The sequence below is a fragment of the Syngnathus typhle genome, linkage group LG9 (genome assembly GCF_033458585.1).
Source record: "Syngnathus typhle isolate RoL2023-S1 ecotype Sweden linkage group LG9, RoL_Styp_1.0, whole genome shotgun sequence".
Taxonomy (NCBI): domain Eukaryota; kingdom Metazoa; phylum Chordata; class Actinopteri; order Syngnathiformes; family Syngnathidae; genus Syngnathus; species Syngnathus typhle.
This window is the reverse complement of record NC_083746.1, coordinates 2,248,762-2,270,402: the sequence shown is the minus strand read 5'-3', so window position 1 is coordinate 2,270,402 and position 21,641 is coordinate 2,248,762. Positions and strand designations below refer to the sequence as shown.

The 21,641-nt window shown below is 44.4% G+C and overlaps 1 protein-coding gene across 5 annotated transcripts in view; it reads right to left on the bottom strand.

Moving 5' to 3' along the window:
* Positions 1–21,641, bottom strand: part of sema5ba (sema domain, seven thrombospondin repeats (type 1 and type 1-like), transmembrane domain (TM) and short cytoplasmic domain, (semaphorin) 5Ba) — a 42,290-nt gene that overhangs the window by 16,878 nt on the left and 3,771 nt on the right. For 4 of the 5 annotated variants that reach the window (XM_061287313.1, XM_061287315.1, XM_061287316.1 and 1 more), the window contains exons 2-6: positions 17,900–17,997; positions 9,253–9,468; positions 6,354–6,453; positions 6,231–6,276; positions 17–79 (exon numbers count right to left, since the gene is read on the bottom strand). In XM_061287313.1, the coding sequence (XP_061143297.1) occupies positions 17–79; positions 6,231–6,276; positions 6,354–6,453; positions 9,253–9,430 (387 nt within the window). In that variant the 5' untranslated portion in view covers positions 9,431–9,468; positions 17,900–17,997. The remainder of the gene's footprint in view (positions 1–16; positions 80–6,230; positions 6,277–6,353; positions 6,454–9,252; positions 9,469–17,899; positions 17,998–21,641) is intronic. The other variant, XM_061287314.1, reaches the window with a different exon arrangement.

Here is a 21,641-nt window from a genome sequence, read left to right as displayed (position 1 = left end):
GTCAGGGCGAGCCTACCTCGGTTTTGCCTTTGCTCTGACAGGACCTCCTGGTCTCGTCGTCGGGCGCCCAGTCCGTCGCCTAGGAGACCAGAGGAGAGAGAGAGGGAGAGGGAGGGAGAGAGAGTACATTGTAAATAACAGCTTTTCAAATTTCCCACTATGGTCCCGCCTCGTCTCTTTGACAGAGCTGCCATCTTGCCTCTCATCGTGCAACAGTAGTCCTGATTGGTTTTCTGTATCTTTTCCCGCAAAATGACAAAAAAATGAGCAAATTAGTGTGAGAACCTGCCTTGGTCTTTAATTAAAAGGAAGCAGTCGGTCCCAAACACTCAGCGAGACGCTCTTGCTCTTGTTGTCACGCTCTTCTTTTGACTCGGTTTGTTTTCACACGTTTCCTTTTTGTAATGGCCCTTCCACACAATTTTAATTGGATCTTAAGAGACTTGCCAGGTGACACAACGTTAGCACTTTAATCCGGCGACCGCTCCTTTCTACCCGTCTCTAATCCCAGAACAGAAAGCATACGCTAATTAGTCACATTTATAATGACTTATTCCCTTCTTGGAAGCATTCATCAGCACGTCAACGCACACGCGCAGCCTTGAACAAAGTTACTATGACACGTCACCATTTTGTCATCATTTTGCACGACAACCATGACACTGCCCGTCATCTCAATCTGCATCCAAAGCGGTCGTGTGGCTTTTAACTGACTAACAACCAACTGATAAAATAGCAAACAAAGACCCTAACCACCTAACTATCGAACGACATCACCGGCCAAATTGACAAACACCCAGATTAGAAAACCTCACAACCAACCACCTCACGAAAAAGCCGACTAACAACCAATCAACCGACCTGCCAACAAATACTCATCAACTAACAAACTAACCAACGACCACCTGATCAAGACTAACCAGAACGAACTACCTCTAAATGACCAATGAACCAACAAACCGAGAAACGACCCGGCTAACTAACGTACAAACAAACCACACAACTAAGCAAGCGACTAATGAGCTAACAAACTGGCTAACAACTGAAATGGCTAAAAGTAAACAACCTCTCCATTTCAATCTAATGAACTCATCAAATCACTTACCAACAACCACCCAACAAACTAAAAATAACCAACAAGGCCCTGCGCTGAATCGTAAATGACCGGTTCGACTTATTTGTGACTGCCTGGCAATGTTGTTGTTATCAGCGCGACGCCACATTTGGTCTAAGCCTTGATTAGCGCGCTGTGACACCCCGCCGCCATTGTCCCCCCCTTTGCCACAGATTGTGTTTTATGCAAATGCCGGCGTGTTGTTTCATGTGCGGCGGCGGGTGAAAACGGGAAGAATGCGCCGTCAGGTTAGCTTGTCGCCTTGCCTAATGGTGGCAAATGAACTCCAACGCTCGGCTCGGGCTCGGGGCGCACGCAATCAAAATGTTGCGGTGGAAGAGGAAGCAAATAAAAGTCAAATGCGGTGGCAGGGAAGCAGAGCTGCCTTTAATTGTGTGGAATGTAGCACGCCGAGGACAGCGCACGCTCAATTATGAGCCTCATTGTGCGGCCGCCAGGAAATCACACTCTTTAATATTCATGCGCGCTCGCCGGAAAGCACAATACACAACGTGGCGCTCCGCTCACCTACGCGCACTCCATTCGCTTTAAGAATAAAATAAAGAGGATTTTTCTAATACCTAGAAATGCCTGTTGCATTGGGATTGAAAAGAAAGGAAGAAAAATAAAGGCCAAACAAGCATTAGTCACGCCAAAAGAGAACAACAAGAAAACGACCCAAAATGAACCCTTATTGGATTTGAGACAAATGGCCGTATTTCTCGTGCAAAGTGCAAAGCGACCTACAGGCCGGCCGCTCATTTCCCAGATTGCATTGCTGATTGCACTCATTCAGGTTTTGGCTCGCATTCTGGGGGGGGGGGGGGTTCGAGGGCTTTGGCTTTTCTCCAGAGTGGCAAGGACGAGCTTGATAGAGATGGGCTGTGTGTGTGTGTGTTTGTATTTTGAGGGGGCGGTTCGGGGAGGGGGGGGGTGGCTATTTGCGGTGAAGGTCAGCGGGTTAAGCCGACAGGGATCCTTGGAGACGAGACTGAAAAAATGGCAATGCCCCGAGCAGTGATTCATGGCACAGGCATCTGACTGCCTCTTTGTGCGTGTGTGTGTGTGTGTTGACCGTGACGTCATCCCATCAGACTGTCAGGGGCTGTCAAGAGGAGTCGGTTGTTTTTGTTTTGGTGTCAGCAAGTCACAGAGCTTGACCGCCAAGGAAGGGGGGCGGGCCACCGTCTTGATTGACAGGTGCCGAAGCGACGATTGGTCGCCGCCTAATTAGAGGTAGCTTGAGTCCAGCATTAGCTCAGTGCTCCTCAAGTCTTTCTGTCCATTTTGGAAAATTCCAAATGTATGATGGAATCATGAATATAAATTGGCACACTTTGGCAACTCCAGTAGCTGAGTCAACCGGGAGCAAATGCTTTTTTTTTTTTTTTTTTTTAATCTAAAAGCAGCAATTGTGTAGGAGGAGAAGTGGTGCGGAAAAGTGTGTCTTTCCAGTTCCCCCGGCAGCCAGCGGCGCTCGTACCTGACGACAGGAAGTTACCGCGCAGAGGTGAAGAGAGGCGCTCGGCGTGAGACGGCTCGCTCTGCTGCCTCCCACTCCATGTCTGGCCCGGTGGGGGACCTCCTCCCCCAAACTCACTGTATTCTATCGTATTGTACAACCACCGGACACTTGATTAGGTACACCATCTCATGACATCCTGATAACCAACTGGCTGACTCTTAACTAATCAACCAACCGTACAAACTTGCTAATTAGGCGATTAGCTCATTAGCTAAATCATTAAGGAAACAGCTAAACAACCAAAGAACAAACTAACAAAAAACTGACTACATTAAATTAGCCAACCAGCTGACCAAGTCAACAACTAACTTAGTAACTGGAGTGAATGATGAATTGACAAAAACACTAAACGATGAAAAAAGGCCACATTCCTAAGCAACAAAAAACTAAATACCCTCGAATAAACAAACTAATTAATTTACCAATTAATTAATTATTGAAGCATGTAACTAAAAAACTATGAAATAATTAAAAAAAAAAGCAACAAATCAAGTGACTGTTAATCTTATGATAAAAACGAGATTTAATATGAACATGCTGTTAGAGGAGCTCCTCGATTTCTTCAGAATGGAGCCGAGTGTCGATCTTAATCATACAATTATTAAATATGAAATAAAATGTCATTTTGTAGAGGGTATCACATAATATACCGCCAACATAATGAGAAGGTTCTGCAGAGTTCTGCTTGACACCCGTGCTGATATTAGAATCAGTCTTAAAAAAAAAAAAAAATCTTACTTCCCCTCACCCCCATTTTGGCGAGCGTCATCGTTTTAAAGGTCAGGCGTCGACATTTGATTTGACACACCAACCGCCATAATGTAAACATCGCTCTGTCGTCGACCGGGAAGAAAAAGGTAAAAAAGAAATTCATCTCCACTGGACATGGATCATTTCGGCACTAATGTACACGGCTCACATTATACATGACACTCTTCCGTTCCCTCGGAGGACGTATCAATAATTAAATCTACCGACAAATTGAAGAGCAAGGCGGCCGTGAATGAAATCAGCTGCCAAGCTGGGAAAGGCTCGGCTTCCAGCTTTCTCTTCCCCCTTTTTCTCTCTCCACAAAAGCTCTCTGGACTTCACAAGTCACTAGCTGCAGCTGCGTGTCCTTGTGCACAAGGATGGAGCCCGACAGGAGGTCCTCCAGGGGAGACATTAGGAAAACATCCCCAGACAAGACCTCACATAAAGGATCTTACAAAACCACTTTGAGGAGAATTTGAAAGGTAGAGGATATCCTAGAGATGAGAAAGCCTCCAGTAAAAGTATGGAGAAGAAAGGTCAGGGAAAGACAAAGCAAAAAAAAAAAAAAAAACTTGACAAAAAGACCTCAAAGAAAGATCTCATGGAAAGACTTGAAGACCTCCACCTCGAGCCCAGCGGGACTCCCGAGCGCAGACACGGCATCTAAAACAACAGCTGCATTTATTTTCCCAACGGTGTTTTGCAAAGTTCTCAAAGACCCCGTTGTTGCCGACGTTGGAACGAGGACCACTTCCCGCTTCCAGGACCAGATCGAGATCAAACTCAAAAGTGTGTCCACACAGCTGTGAGAGCTTTTTAGGATGCTTGGCGGGTTTAAAGGTGAATTTGGAAAAGCTTGGAAACTACCAAAACAAAAAAATAATAATTCAGAATAAACTTTTATTTTCCCAAACCAATGTCACCGAACTCAAAACGAAGACTGTATTGAGGGTCGGGATTGGATTCGGGTTTAGGTGGGTCATTCAACAGCTAAAAAAAAAATCAAAAATGGCCGAGCTGCACAAACACCCAACAAACCAACAACAAACACAAATCACCGCAAACATGTCAAGTTATCATCTTGGCGATCATCTGAGGGTCTCTGGTAGTTTGCTCCGTTGACGTACGAGATGATCCGAGCAGCACGTGGGAGGGAAAACAAGATAAGCGAATGGCAGATAGCCACTGTGTTGACATTCCAAACTCCCTTTTTTCTTTTTCTTCTTATTATCCGCGCTGATATTATCGGAGCGACGCTCACTCACCAGACGCCACAGACAAACAAACCAGATTACAGATTAATCACTTCAAAAGCAAGTCCGGGCAGGTTTACTAAAAAGCAAGAGACAAACATTTTAGATTTATAACCAGTGGGGCCAAAAGCTAGCTAGCTAGCTTCCTTCCTTCCTTCCTTCCGTCCGTCCTTCCTTCAATAAAAAAAGCAATGTGCTTTCCGACCTGCATGACCATGAAGATGTTACTTAAAACGCTGCCAGTGAGCTTCATAGAAGCCATTTAGGACCAGTTTTTCGCTACTCGTGCGCTAGTGGGAACTGAATGAACAGAGTAATAATATCCATTGTGATGAACAGATGTTGTTATTGCTGTTGTTTTTTTAATCTGATTGTTATGAGTTTCCGGCAGGTTATGAATGCGAGTGTTTATGCGAAGACGCAAATAATGAGAAATGCATAAAGGCTCATTTTCCTCTTTTGCTCCCATCAGACACTTGATTTTTTTTTTTCTCAAACCATTCATCCCACACATACTTATACAGTCCGCACACACACACACACACCTCCCACCACCTTCCTCCTGCTGTTCCACAGTGGTGACGGGGGACGAGTGTGTGTGTGTGTGGGGGGGGGGGGGGGGGGGGCGGCGGGGGGGAGCTCCGAGTGGGCACACTGTCAACGGGCGCAGGTGGGCGGCAATCAGGCATCAGACCCGGTACTAAATGCGGCGCCGGCCCGCATCCCACGCGGCAACACAGGAGTAGAAAAAAAAATAGCAGAAGGAGCAGAAAAAAATATATATAATGGCGTGGGCCGCCCGGGGAAAGTCTGAGTGGGAGCACTGCGATGCATCCTTGAAGAGGATCTTTTCTGACTGTAGATTATTACCTAGCCTGTTTAGAATATTCACAATTGGTGTAATGGGGAAAATATAGTTCAACAAAGTAAATCACATCTGTGTTCATTCCAAGACTTGCAGCTGCACTTTTACAATAAAGGCTCCCCATCTAACATTTTTAATGCAAGATCATAAAAACAAGCAAAGTGGAACAATTAAGTTCAAGTTTGAAAGTGTGACTTATTATTAAAGATGGAAGCGGCTCACTCAAGGCTTTTATTATGAATAGCCTGCACCCCCCCCCCCCCTTTACATCATCCCTCCCTCCCTACCTCCCTCCCTCCCTCATCAGCAACGGCACAATAACCTGTGGCCCTCCGTGTCTGGACGGTGCTTCAGGTGTTGAGCTAGATTCTTCTGGAATGTCTCTAATGAATGTCCGTGAATCACTTGCACACACACTCACGCACACAGATGCCCACAACCACACAGACACAAAAACGCGGACACACACAACAGCTTCCGAAAAGCAATAATGTGGCCTTGGCTCCCGCCATCTTTGTGTCACCGCCGAGCAGGAAATTGTTTCTAAAAATATCTGACTGACGTCTCACCTCGCAGTGACTTTAAAAAAAATCGTCAAAGCTCCACAAACCAGACAGCATCCTAAATGTCAATCGAGGACTTTCATTGTTAACGTTAGTGCTGTGTGGTTGCCCTTGGGCTTTTATTGTGAAGGTCAACGTACAACTTGTACATGCTTACCTGGATTAATGACATGTTGCTGAGGTCCAACCTGAACAGGAAGTTCCTGCAAGAGGGCAAAAAGTGTATCAGTGTGTGTGTGTGTGTGCGCACGTATCCTGATGTGTGTGTGTATTGTCTCACCTGGCGCCCACAATGAGTTCGTTCCGGGCAAGGTCAAGGGTCAGCTGAGAGAAATCTCGTACCCCGGCCCATGAAAACGTGGACATCCACGGACTGAGCACTGAGGGGGAGACAAAGTTATTAGCATAGCCTAGCATAGCTTGCATATTTTCCTTCACTTGTAATTTCATGAATTATCTACTACAAATTACAATACAATTTATGGAAGGTTTTTCATCCTTGACTCTATTTGTACTGTTTATCACACTCGAGTGCCAAATTAAACAACGCCGCATCATTTGAACGCTATCTGTAAATTCTTTTTGGCCCTTGACGATTGTTTTGTAAATACGGGCTCTTGGTTTTCGACAGTTGTTTTAATCTTCGTTATTTATCTTTATATTTATAGATAGCCCGGCGTAGTGTCGCATGAATGAAACGAGCATAGACAAACAAAGGTGAGCAGTAAAAGAAAAGGACTCTGTCGAGTATTTAATCTTCAATCAGAAAGTTAGTGGGCCCCGCCCGCTTCTCGTTCTCCTTAAAAAGAGAGTAAACCTTCGTCTGCTGAGAGTTCCTGCAGTGAGGATGATTGGCGTTTATCCTCCCGCTTACAAGATTTTTTTATATGCACCGCCGGTTCAATCCCCTCGTAAGCGGCCCACAGCTGGGATCGCCCGCCCACCCCTCGCCGCAGCCCCTCACTGAACTCCCGCTTCTCTCACCGTTTATTTGCCAACCCCGAGCGTTAGTTTCGGTTTTTATTTTTGCTGCCACGCTTTCAACTTCAATCCATCGAGGAGACGTTCACAGAACTTCACTTATTTAATATTTTGTCATGTTACAGCGGCTTCATTTTGATTTAAGGGGAATAATTATTTTTTGTATTTGAAATATTTTATTTTAATGTCTTTTTTACAAAATCCAATTGGTTCACATTGGCTATCCCAATAACAGAGAGACAGGACACTTTCAAAATAAGAGTTGGAAGCAACGGTCAGTACTTGTGACTTTCACAATAAAAGTCTTTCGCATATCTCTCTTGCAAAAGTAGCTTTACAGAGAGTATTTATTCCAAAACACTTGGGACTGATGGTGGCAAGTTTATGTTAACACACAACTCTGCTGAAGCTGAACTCTACAAAATATTGGTCTCCAAACTTTTAAGCGTGCAAGTCAAGTCATTCTGTCACCATAACCAAACTCAAACATTTGTCTTTTCTCGCTTTCATTTTTAGCCTTAGCATGCTAATGCAGCGCATTGCGATGAAAGCCGGGATTTACGGCATTGATTTCCTCTCCGACTCGTCGGCTTTAAAAGACTAGAATTGTTTAAAGCAGCCGGGAGAAAGAAAAAAAAAACTCCTCCGTGGCACCTTCTCGCTCGGAAATTATTAACACGGCAATGAAACATAAATGGGATAAAAAGTTGACTTTGATTGAAGGGCAGCATTAGCTGCGTTAGCATCGATGGCTATCGATAGGAGACTTATTATGGCGTATTAACGACTTGTTCTTTCAAAGCCGTCGTCTCTTCCAACTTACAAAGCGCCGGTCCCGTCGCGGCCTTTCCAACGGCATGATTGATGGCCCGCAAACGCTCGCGCGGCAGCTCCGATTAGGGCCGCCTCGGTAATCAAGACTGAAGAACGCTGCGTCGCGCTTTGTTTTTTTCCTTTTTTCGCGCTCCCTCCCTCCCGCCCTCCCGCCTTTATTACCCCGGCGCGCGGTTCACAAGGTGATGCGAAGCGTTGTTGCATTTGCGGCGAGGAGACGAGACGGAGCAAATTAGATGAAGAAAGACTCGAGCGGCAGCCGGGAAAGCGCGGAGAGAAAAAAAAAGAAAAAGACAAAATAAATATCTTTGTGTCTCTCGGGAGTTTGCCGTGATTTGAGGGGAAAACAGAGCATGACGACGTGGGCGCTTATTCACTGGATTACTTCGCCTCCAAAGGTGGCATTAAAACGAGCGCAACCGTTTGGATCCCAGGAGGAATAGCCAGCCGCTTGATTTTAACGGATATTGTTGGGTTGCGTAGATTATCTACTCACTAAAAAAAATGGCCGGCTGCGAAAAGCAGTGCCTTGAGAGTCACAAAAAAAACAAAGCAAATCACTTGGAAAGAAATTGATTTGCCCGAGCGCTACCTAGAAAGTCTGCTAGCACATTTCGCATCATGCTAACCGGGTTGCTAAATGGATTCTACCACAAAATCCATCCAGAATGGTTAGCTAGGCTAACAGTTGCTTGACAACATACAATTTTAGCTCATTTCGACTAGCTTTTTTTTCAATTCAGATTCAATTGCCAAATTGTTTCCAGATTGTACGTAATGACTTGAAGCGTCTATTTGCTAACGTTCAGCCTAAAAACAGCCAAATGGCTCGGGGACCCCATTCCGAGCACCGCTGTGGCTTCCAAGAGAACATGGTCACCATGGCAACCGATCCCCAGACCCGTTATGATGGAGGTTGGACAGAAAAGCAGATGTTGAGTGATCTCCTTCAAACTTTCCGAAAATTGCAATCGACCCAAGACCCGAAGGACAACTGGGGCAGCTTTGAAGATGTGGCTCTCCTGATGCCATTTTTATGCTATAGCCGATCCAGCTCCAAGTTTCTGTCTTTCAATTTTTCAGGCTCAGTTGCAAGCTAATTTTGGTTTCATTTTTTGGGCCAGACGGCAGACAAACAACACAACACCCAAAACAAACACAACAATTTGTGCGTGTTTGCTCACGTAGCGCATTTTCACTGGTGCCAATTAAAGAACCAACACAAAAGAACCCATTTTACAGGACTAATATAACTTTGTGCTGCTCTTCTAATCACAAAGTATAATCCAATATATATACTGTATATAAAACCTAAAGCCTTATCTCGCTCACACGGCCAAGGACAGCAAACATGGACGTCTAACCTTGCGTGGATACTTTGGGATGTTCTTTCTTGGAGCACTCGGGCTGGCTGAGCGGCTGGAAAAGCGACACCGTCGAGAACGCTGACGTAGCGTTGGGAAGAACCGTTGCCACCGCCGTCGACGGGATTATGAGGAGGAGGAGCCTCAGCAGGAGGAGGCCGGCCATGGACGTTGTCATGGTGACGACCGCTCCTTTAACCGCCAAGTGGGATGCAGCTGCAAAGGGAAAACAGTTATTAATATTAAAAATAAGAATAGTACCAAAAAAAAACTTATTTGCTCCACTTTTGGGTGAGAAACTATTGTTTTTTGTGAAACACAACCTAAAAAAAGTACCACCATACATATGAACTTCAAATCCAAATGAAGTTTAGAAACCACTGCACTAGTGAGTTTTCTTCACTAATGCTTCCATCAATAAATATTATTCGCCGGATCGAACCGTAAATGGAGTAACCCACAAAAAAAACCCTGTGTTTAAAAATCAATAAAAGTTTCTCATTATTGCTGCCGCTGCTGCTGGTGTACGTGTCGGGAGCTTTTCAGGGAACAGTCATCAAAGTTTACCGCCATGCTACGCCCACACACGATAATAAAAAAGAAAATGACTCACAATTTAGTGTCACACATCAAATTTGGGCACAATTGGACAAAAGATGGAGGTGTAGTTTACATTTTAATGGCTAATTTGATCGTGAAATGGCCGCTTTGAACAAGGACGACAGATTTGCTGTGAATTTTCTGGCTTGGCTTCTTGAGACTTTTTTTGTGGGTCTACTCATGATAGACATTTCCACCAAATTCCATCCTGTTAGGTGAAATTGGCTTCGGGGGCGGAATTTTACAAATAGTTTGATGTTTCCCTGCAATCCATCAAACTTCACTGCCATTTTCACAATTAAGCATCGGCCATCTGTCTTATATACTCGGTTCAAATTTTGAGAGCTGTCTGACCAAATCACAAGCCAAAAAAACAACAACAAAAATGGAAATATTCCAAATGACCCTCCGATGAAAATGTCAGACAACCGTCCTAGTCTAAAGCGACAACAAAAACCGCTCGTTGCTGTAAAGCGTTTTAAGATCGTCAAGGTAACGAGCTGATCTGTCGTTTTTTTTATTTAAAAAAAAAATCAATCTAAGTCCAGATGGCAGCCTCTAAATCAGAAAGGCGCAGCCTCGCAGAAGCTGCCAGCGAGTTGTCACGGCAACCCGCCGGCAAGCGTCGCCATCCGGGTCGAGTGCTTGCGGCCGTGGCTCAGGCAGTAGAGCGAGTCGATCGGTAACCGGAGGGTCGGCGCTCCGAACCCATTTCTGTCCGAGTCATGTGTCGTTGTGGCCTTGGGCGTGACACTTCACACACCTTGACTTCAGGTCGTTCTTGTAAACGAGAACGTGTTCTCACTTGACTTACTCGATAAAACTGACTAAAAAAAAGAATAATGAAATTTGGTGACCTGATAGCAAAGAAGAGAAAATGAGATTTCATCACATCCCGATTTGAAATGACGGCTGCTCTTGTTCAATCGTCCGCTGCTCCTAATCACAGGCAAAAAACGGAAACCTTTTCTTAGTTCTGGCTGGGCCGCCTCCCGAGAGGAAAGGCGGCTGCCTGACATTTGCGTTGATCTTTCATGCTATCACATCAATGGCGACTCCCACGCCCTCCTCGTGCACCCCCGTCGTGTCAATTAAAGGGCTGACTCACCTAACGGGAACTCTCAGTGTGATTAATGGAATCAAGAATCAGGCCAAGAGTTATCAGTACCAATTCTCCTCTATTTTTTAAAAATATCACCCAAAAAAAGGAAAAAAAATCCAAATATTATCTACTTGCCCTTAAATCAACACCGACTCGCAATAGAATTAAGAATGAGGTCAGGGGTCATCACGGCTATCTCTCCCGCGTCATTTCGCGGAATACCGGCGGACGCAAAAGCGGCCGTAAAACGCCACGCGGCGTTAATTTTAACGGCTGTCGATTAAAAGCCAGCGCGGGTGTTTTTCTTTCGTGTAAAGTCACAGCCGGGCGAACTTTACGGCCGTGCTCTTTGGCCCAAAAAGTTAAGCGGGAAAATGAGCGCCGTAAACAGGGGGGTGATCTCCTCGCTGAATCAATGGGCTGGATTGATTGAGTTGTGGCTAACGGTCCGCGTTTATGGAGACGGAGGCCTCGCTACTTACTTACACTCCAATCAAATGACGCGCCCCCAAAACACCAACAACATTTTTTAATCAGGCAAAAAATCGTATTTTACAAAAACACGGCCGGCTTTGTTTGCAGTTGCGCAATACCTGCCGTGTCCATGCGGGCGCCTGCAGGTTCCAACGACGCAGTGTAAAGAAGAATGGTAAGCACAATAAGCCTGATAAAACACACACACACGTGCACACACACACTTGACCTCATTGTTTAAAAAAGAACATTGCGTCCAAATCCTGTGTGCTGGCACTGTAAGCTCGAGGCCTGATTGAGGTCACCCCCCAAGCTCCCACACTGAGTGTGAGGATCCCCCCCCCCCCCCCAAAACACACACACAGTTGTTTTTGTGTGTTGATCTGCGTGCCGGATTGCTCACATGCTCCACATCGGGGGACCATGAAGGAATTATGGCTATCAGCCGTTATCAGCTGTTATCGTGCCAGACGTCTTCGCTCCCCCGCCGGGACGTGTTTACGCCACGCGGCGGTCGGACGTACCGACTCCATCAGCTGAGGAAATTTTTTTTACGGCTGAATAGGCCACAAAAAAAGCTTTGTGAGTTGCTGTTAAAATGATAGTCAAATGAGCTAATCCAGGTCAATGTAATATTTTCTTCCTCACTAAATGATGAAGTTGTCTGAAAAACTTGATTTGACAAACGATCTTGGGAAAACAGACAAGCACGTACGTTATGTAAATAAAGGGACGGACCTGATTGCATTCCATCAGCATGTTTACGAGTGGCCTGCAAGTGCGCGCCAGCGAAACCGCTTTTATTCATGAGCCTCGCCGCCGCCGACAAGGGCGCATTATACATTTTCTATTAGGCCGCAAAGTGGTTGGCATGCAGATCACTGCTGAGGGATGAGTGCGACGTTTTATTTTATAGGGCAGCCTTACAAGACGGCCGGCAAATTGACTTGACTCGGACAAAACACGGCAACGGGGAAGCTTACCGTGGCTCAAAAAAAAAAAAACATTCGAAAACAACAGAGGCGGTAGATTAGGAACTCTGCGCAGGGCTACTCGACACAGTTGAGCGCAGGGTTTATTGATTAGCACTGATAAGCAGCATTTTGGGAAGGCTTAGGGTTAGAAGGTTAATATTTGAGCACAGCAATGCAATAAGTAATCACAAAGTTGAGAACAAATGCTAAATCTGGACTAAAAAGCGCAATATTGCAAAAAAAGTGGTAATAAATCTTTTTTGTCCACAAAAGAAAATACTTAAAAATACATCACAATTTTATGGCCCAAGTTAAAAATGAATATTTAGCTTTCAAAATGCAATATTTGCACACTAAAATGTAATAATTGATCACAAAAAGTTATATTTTGCCACAACAAAACTGGAATAGAGCTACTTCACCCCTAAAAAATATATCTTTCCCCCAAAAATTGCTATATTCTGGGCGAGAACCGTCACAAAGTTGAGAACAAATGCTAAATCTGGACTAAAAAGTTCAATATTGCAAAAAGAAGTGGTGACAAATCATTTTTGTCCACAAAAGAAAATACTTAAAAATACAATATTCATCACAATTTTATGGCCCAAGTTATGGCATAAAATGAATATTTAGCTTTCAAAATGCAATATTTGCACACCAAAATGTAATAATTGATCACAAAAAGTTATATTTTGCCACAACAAAACTGGAATAGACCTACTTCATCCCTAAAAAATATATCTTTCCCCCAAAAATTGCTATATTCTGGGCGAGAACCGTCCTGTCAAGCTTTTTAAGAAGAATAAAAACCGGCGAGCGGTGCAATTAAGAGCGCTGGCATTTCATCGCCGCCGATGCTTTGCGCTTGCCGCCAGCTCACAGCGACAGCTAATGTCGCCGGTGACCAATTGGGACACGGCGTGGCGGGTTGGTGACACGCCATTGATCTCCTTCGCACCCAAACAGCTGATCAGGAAAGGCTGGGTAGAGATAATGACTTGGTGTAACAAGAGCCAGGAAAAACCCACAAATCCATCTTATTGGATTTTAACGGCAGGTATTCATCAAGCCACTGCCGCACAGCTTTAATAAAAGCTTGGTGCACAACTACATGCACACACACATAGATACCCACACACAAACACACACTAGGGTGCCTTTGAGCTAACACCGATGAGTCACTTTTGCAGACGGATTCAATTTGTTGTGGTGGTGTAAAAACAAGAGTGGGCCAAAAAGTTCGGACATTTACGGAGACGTCTGTCATTCCTCGACTCGCAAACCAGCTTCCACACTAAGCGGACCAAATTGACTACTGATTTGTTAACAATCACTTAGCAATTTGCTAACTGGAGTGGACTAGCTTTTAAGTTTTACGTTCAATTACCGCATCACATTCACATTGACGTGAAATTGATCACACTAAAGGATGCTGTTAGCTAGCTAGCTTAGCCTCCTCTCCTTCCCGCCATTTGAAAAGAGCCCTGTTAGCTTGCGAGCTAGCGGTTTAGCATTTCTTGCCGCTGCTCGGAAACCCCAGAAACGACCCGATGGGATATAATTCTGCCACCGGAGGTTTTAAGGGGATACAAAGTACGTTCTGTACTTGTATGACTCAAATATCTTGGGATAAGAAAGACGCTAGCCAAAGTAGCTGCTTGAAATCTATCCATTTCCAAAAAAGAGTCAAAATTAGATGACAAAATGTAGTCAATGTCATCAAATGTTTGTTCCCTTTGCGAAACTCTTAATGAGGAGAACACGGTATCCTAAACAAAAGCAAGACTGCGAAGCTTGACGCTACTAATCTGCTATCATAATGATTCTGATTATGATTCATATGTAATTAAATCCAGTGTGATGTCACTGAATGAAAACCCAAACAGCTTGCAGCCGCGTGTAATTGCTTTGTGGTCTCGCAATACCCGTCACGCTTTACCCGCTAAAGAAAAAAAAATAAACAAGAAAAAACGCGTGTGGAAAAGTGTCCAAACAATCTGTTCTTCATGTTAAATGCCATCCAGCCTGGCAGGAAATGGAAGATTCCTCCCAAGATCTCATTAGCAGTCACACAATGAGACTAAGAGAAAAAAAATAAGATTGAAAGTTGGGAAAAGATGTCAGTCCTAAAAGCTCCCTCTGATTAATACTGCATAGAAATGCCATTGGATAAAATAAAGGAGGTCATTCTGGAGCGGGACAGTAATCCGGTTGGCTGCTGAATGCTAATGCCGACATGATGCGTCAATCTCGGATGAATCTCAACAGCCCCCTTTATGCTAAATCATCTTTTTGGATTTAGAGAACCGAGACATGAACTGGTTATCTCAAGGAAATTCAACTTTGAAAGCACTTTGAAAACATCTAAGGCCATTTAAGCGCGGACTGGCTGATTCCAAAAGAAATAAGTGATAGTGGTGATCCAGTCGCGATGTAATAAATACACCGATTACGTTTTCCATGTCATCTCGTGACAAGGTACAGCTGGAATGGGCTACTGCGGAGATTTGCCGAATCAATTTAAAAATCAATCAAAAAGCTGTTGAGTTGGCATCCTGTCAAAGTCACCAAAGACCAAACACTGTCACTTCAGTCTTTAGGATTGAAAGACTTCTAAGGCCATCAAGGTTTTTATGTTTTCAAGACATCATAAAAGCAGTTTTGCTGAGGAACAACCTTTCTTCCTTAATGGTTCATAATTTTCACTCTCGTCATCGTAACATTGAAAATGATGCTTTCTCAGGATAGAACCTAGAGGCAGCTCATTTTTATTCGTGCTAATGCTAACCATAGCGCTATTGTCTCATGTGCTTGCTGCAACATGTTCTGCATGGAGATGATGTCATTTTCCGTAATTAACTAATCTAAATGATTATATTAAATTCGCTGAAAGGTGTCACGATGCATCGAGAAGGCCTCGATTGTCCTTCAGCCATCGAGTCACCTTTGATTTTTGGGTGCGTGTGCATGTGCAAGTGTGTGAGTCAGGCTAACATCTTTGTAATGAAAATGGATATTGCAGCGGACACGAGAACGAGGCGGTCCAAATCAAACCTTTTGTTCCTGGGAATGAAAAAAAAATAAAAAAGAAAAGAGGCATGAAAGAGAACTGATTGATTATGTGCAAAGGGGAAGAACAATAACACACAGGGGGCGAAAAAGCAACGATGTCCTTTTCTTTCAAAGGAGTCCTTGTTTCTTCTTTTGATCTGACCGCTGATTTATTTTGACAGACATTTCATTGACTTCCTGCATCGTAACGCCTCTGATGGCACCGAGGAGGAAATCAAAAAAGAAAAAAATAAGGACAATTAAAACAGCCATCTTGTGACCCTCACGCTAACAAAAACTCTTTGAAATATTTTCTAATAATTTCTTCCTAATATTTTGTTTCATATTTAATATAACATATTGAATATTTTCTAATAATTTCTTCTGAATATTTTTGTATTGTTTCATATTTACATGTTTCCGTCAAGTTTTACCGATGTCAGTTTTTCTTTTAAATTACTAGTTTGTGGCAATATTACTTTCTTTTTACGAGTTTTATTCATCAGTACATTGTGCTCGTCAAAAATCACGGTGCATAGAACAATATCAGAACTCCACAAGAATTCAGTTCAGTGAGTCAGTTCCATCGTATATATTTTCTAGCATGCCACCAGCTAAATCATGGACCCAAAAGTCCCACAAACTGAACTTATGCTGCTGGTCTCTGTGTGACCCCTCAGTATGACCCCCTCGGTCCTGCTCCAATTACAAAACAGGTCGTAGCCGCTAACCGCTAATCCGCGCTGAGCAGTAATCCCGCGAGCACTCACCGGCAGCCACGAATTGGTCCTCGGGTTCAAATCTGTTCTCATCCGTGGCGCTAATGCTAACACATTGCTTTAATGCTAACACCCTCGCCTCACCAAACGTCCACCTGAGTAAAATGTCATCCATGTCGGCATATAAAGGAACGATGGCAACGGGATTCCCAGAAACTCCGGAGGAGGTGGCTAATCATTAGCCAGTTAGCCTCCCGGAATCCAGGCAGCTCGGACGCAGCTTCCAAAGATCAGCAAGCGATTTATAGCCGGCGGCCCCCCTCTTACGACCCTCCAACACAAAGGCTGCCAGCCCCACTTGAGCTGAGCGATGGACTTCATAAGAGCCAAAAAAAAAAAAAGTCATTAAAAAAATCCCAGGGGGGGAAAACAAATGAGCGGGACATCAATCATGGATGTATAAAAAGTTGATGAGAGGAGAAAGAAAAGAAGACACTGAGCACTCACAAACACAGCAGGGATGGGAAATAAAAGTGGAAAAATGCGAGTGGACATCCAGTCAAAGACGTTAAAACGAAGGTTAAAGGTCATGAATGAAGTTCTGCATAACATGGTGCAAGAGTCTTTCACATCAACATGGAGGTTGAAAGAAAATATGAAATTGTTTCAAAGTCCTCATGAAACATGAAAGCTTGATGACATCACGAAACTTAAATGAAGTCCACGTGAAGTCGAAATCAAGTTTGTAGTGTCATCAAAACGATGTGTAGAATTAGATTATGTGAAGTCTAAATGAAGAATGTACATGAAGTCTGTCAAGTCGAAATCAAGTCTAGTGACGAAGTCTCCGGTAAGGCGGCGTGGCCAGAGCCAAGCGATGACATCATCATCCCGCATGCCTTGCTCACACTGGGGGGGGGGGGGGGGACCCCTCTCAGTGTGCACCCCTTCCCGCCGCTGAGAAGCGAAGGCCCCCAGTGTGAGGCTGTCCAAGGATGTGCCCATCTTTGTACGCTGAATGCTCCCACCTTGTAAAGGCGCACTAATGCGCCGTGGCCGTGCCACAATGGCGGCGTGCTCGTTTGCCAGGGAGATTGAAGAGCGACCCCCCCCCCATCACGCACCAACGTGACACCCCCTACCCCAGTTTGCCTGTGAAAAGAACTTGTTTTCTTCCGGCGCATTCTTAGCATCCTCAAGCAAATATCAGCAAACAAGGCTTAGGGAGCCTTGGCGGAGGTAACAAAAACAATATGCCAGTTGGACAACCTCCTTATTAGTCATGGATGCCATGGAAAATTAGGAAAATAAATGTTTCAATAAATAAATAAATAAATAAATGGATAAATAAATAAATAAATAAATAAATAAATAAATAAATAAATAAATAAATAAATAAATAAATAAATAAATAAATAAATGTGTTTTACAGAAAATAAATATTACTAATATAAATATATATTTTTTAGATTTTCTGTGGGCAAAGGTATTTTATTTTACTGCTGCAATGGAATGGCAATATTGCAGCAAAATGTGATTCTTTTTCAAAATCATTCCGCTTTATAGTAAGTATGTGCCAATTTGCACACCAAGTAAGCGCCTGTGCGTCTTCATCTTTCATGCTCCGCTGAGAAATTCCTGCCTGCCCCAAGTGGGGAAAAAAAACGTGGAATTTCCCAGCATAGAAAAAGGTGGCAAAAAGTGAGAAAACGAAAGAGGCTACTCACCGACTTAGCATCACTGGGGCGCGGGGGTGAGGGTGGGAGTGGGGCAGGCCGGTTCCAAAGGGGGACGGGGTGGGCGGGGCTTCCTTTTCACCACGATCCTGGGAGAGGCGATAGCGAGAAGGAGGAGGGTTGAGTCTTTCATTCATCAGCCGTTCATGAACGCGGCAAAGACCCACACTGACGCTCTCGTAAACAAACCCGCAACTTTTCAATGGAACTCGGGGGGAGGGGCGGGGCCAGAATGCGTGCACCCTATAAGGTCATCAGAGTTCAAGCGCGTTGGAAGCCGCTAAGCTAATCAAGAGTGGAAAAATTTGTGACGCGTGCACGCTAGTTAGCGCTTAATGAAAGCCATCCGACTAATTGGAACAAATAGCCAAGCAGTGTGCGGTGCTTCAACCTGCCCTGATTTTTAAAAAATGTAAAACAACGAAGGCAGCTGCTTGGATTGGCTGACATGTTCCGTCCCACAACGGCGCACACGCCCTCTTCATCCTATGCGAGTTGAGGGAAAATAGCAAAAGAAAGAAAACTCCACGCCTGCGCATTTGTGGACAAGCATCATCATGGAAGTAAGATGGGAATGCATTCAGAGCGGCGGGAAGAATTCCAAGTTCCAAAACCCCCCACAAGACTGCGCCAATAGCAAACTGGCCCCTCCCCCTCCCATTATCTTCATTATCACACGTATTCATTGCACCAAGTCAGGAGTGAGAATTCCCATCGAGCCTTTAGCGTGACACATATGCTCGCACACGTACACATTTTATTCCAGAAAGAAAATTGGTAAGGATAAAAATGGGGTGAATTTTAAAGCTATATGATTTTTTTTTTTTTGAGACTTTCTCTTGTCTTCATTCGCTCGACACCTTTCCCCCCTCCCCCTTCCTCTTCCTCCTATGCGCTCCATCACAACATTTGACATGTGTTTACACGTCGGCTCAACTTTGAACTTTGGCCTTTATCTCCTCACATTCGTGTTTTGGCAGCCAAGCTGACAAATGAGCGAGTGGATCATAGAAACACGTCACCAGGTGTTATTTTGGTCAACGTTGGATTTCCTGCGAGATGACTTCACTCAAGCGTGCCGGCTCTTATCTGATGGAGCTGCCACCAAAAAAGACGCTCAGTATAAGAAGCATTGAGGATAAAAATATTTTCTCTTTTCTTTTAATCACAGGAAATGATCCTAAGAAATTAGAACGACTGTAAATGTTCAGCCCTTAAAAAAAAGATTTGGGAGACTTTAATTAATGGTGTGTAGTGGACGATGTGCAGACGTTTGCTCAGAATTTGCCTCACGTTCGCAAGCTCATCAGTTAAAAGGATCGATGGGGTCTTTGATGAGACGAGAATTTGAGAGTGATGATTATTGATGAGCCGCTTCAGTCAGACCGATGGACGTTGGACTTCTTACAGCAACGCAACCCAGGAAAGCAGCACAATTTTGTAGGAGATATTGTCAAAAAAAAGATTTTTTTTTTTGTTGTTGCTCAGGGTGAAAGCAACACTCGGTTGCTCAAAGACACGTGTCACTTGTTGAGTCGCAAGTAACTCAGTTGCTTTTGTAGAAAGCGCTCAAGTGCCGATTTGACCCTGTCAGCGAAGACGGCGTATAAAAGCAAATTGATGGAATCTTCTCGAGACAAACATAAAAAAGTCATTCAGGCCATTAAAAAAAAACAAGCTGAGTGAGCGCTGTAATATCGTATGCACTTGGCAGGACATTGAACACCTCGCTCTGAGTGAAGCTTTTTAATGGCTCGCCGTCTTTTTTTTTTTTTTTAATGCACATCACAGCTCAAATCCTCCATTTGTGTTTTACACACAAACACACGCACGCACACCCCCGACCGTGTGGTCAAGTGGGGGGCGAGGCAGGCGGCCATGTTGGATGAGGGCCAGCACCGAGGTCTGCCGTGTCTTGTTTTGCTTTTCTTGGTGGAATTTGATTTCCGGAGAGGCACGATGCTGCCATTCGAAGTAAAACAATTTCAACCTGTTTTTCATAATGAATGAAAAAGTGGACTCATCAAAGACACCGGCATTAGCATTTGCGGCTAACGGGATACCGTGACATGCTCCTGCGAAAAAGCTTTGACTTAACAAATGTGTCTTTGATTTATAACCAGTTGGCGGCTAGCATGTTCATCCATGCTCTGACTTTTCAAAACTGAGGCGGTGCACGAATTCCACAGGTCAGTTGACAGGTGCTGTGGAAATAGCGTGCCAATGATACCTGACCCGCAGTGGAATGCGTCCGTGTGTGTGTGCGTCTGTGTGCACGTGCCCTCGAAAAACAGAAGCAGCTTTCAGCTCCAGGAAAGAAGACCCTCCTTGGACCCCCCCCCCTATTGAACATGATGAAAAAAAAAATCTATAGGAATCAAGTCAAGCCACTAACACGATTAGCATGAGACTACATTAGCAATGCATCATGGGAATTGTGATGCCGTTTGGTTGCTCGTCACAACCGTCGTGTAGCACTGTCTTCTCAAAGACCTTCTGTTTAATAATCGTTCATCAAAGACAAACATTGAACAGAAATTTGGTGTAACTTTGTCGCTCATCAAAGACACGTGAATTGTTACTCAACTAAAAAATGTCTTCCCCACGACGCTATCATCAAAGAGCAACTGTCGCTCATCAACAAAACTTTTTCGCTCCAAACCGCCAAATCAGGTTTTCTCACCAAAGCTTTAGCATTAGCGAAACCACGAGAGCAGAGAACGACCACAGAGGATGGCGGACAATCACGATTGGCCAAAGACAACGTTTGTGTGCGTGCAAAGCTAATAAGAGCTACCATGATAGGCTGGCCACTGTCCGAAAGGAGGAAGTGGTGCTTTCGTTATCTCCATCACGCAGACGTGATTCCCGCCGTCTTCCGGCTCTTATTGCGTGCTACAAGGGCCATCCTCAAACGAGACGCCAGTGGCAGCGGCAGCGTGGATTGATGCTAAATTGAAGGACAGGGGAATTTCATTTCTTAATTTCTGCCATCTCTCATGCGTAGTAAATCATCCATTGCGATGGAATCGGCGGAGGCCGAGAGGCTGGCCTTCTTCGGCCGGCACATTCATCACTGTCACGCGCCTCCTGTTCGCCGCTGCTGTTGCCGTGACGACCAAAACAAAACAAACGCAGCAGTAGAGTTGAGTCGAGTGGAGGGAGCCTCAAGAGGACATTACATCACACTTATTAGAGAAGATTACTATGAGGAGCATTCGTTTATATTATGGTCTGGATTTTAAAACTGGCCAGTTTTGGGTTGGGATTCGAATTTAAGTGCAAGTTTCAAATGAGGCTTTCAAAACATAGTTTTAAAGTCCGGGTTTCAAGCATAAGGGATAGGATTTCGGGTCCGGGTTTTAGGTCTTCAGGGTAGTCATATGGTTTTAAATTAGGGGGCGGAGCCAGGGTTGGAGTGTTTGAAGCCTGCCTAAGCGATTTGTAGTCAAAGTGATTGAGGACACGTTGGCATCACTCTCGGCTTCATTACCGGGACATTTCACTTGAAGCTTTTACCTTATTAAAAGACGCGGCACACGTCAGCACTTTGCCGCCTTTCACTTCATCAGAAAAAAACAAACAAACGCCGGACCTCGTACAATCCGCACCACATGAACAGAACCACCCGAAAGTTGTTCAGCTAAAAATTAAGCTAACTGCTAATTATGTTCCATGTTGACAATATTTATTGAAGACTAATGCCATTTTTTGTCAGGAGTGATTTGGACGA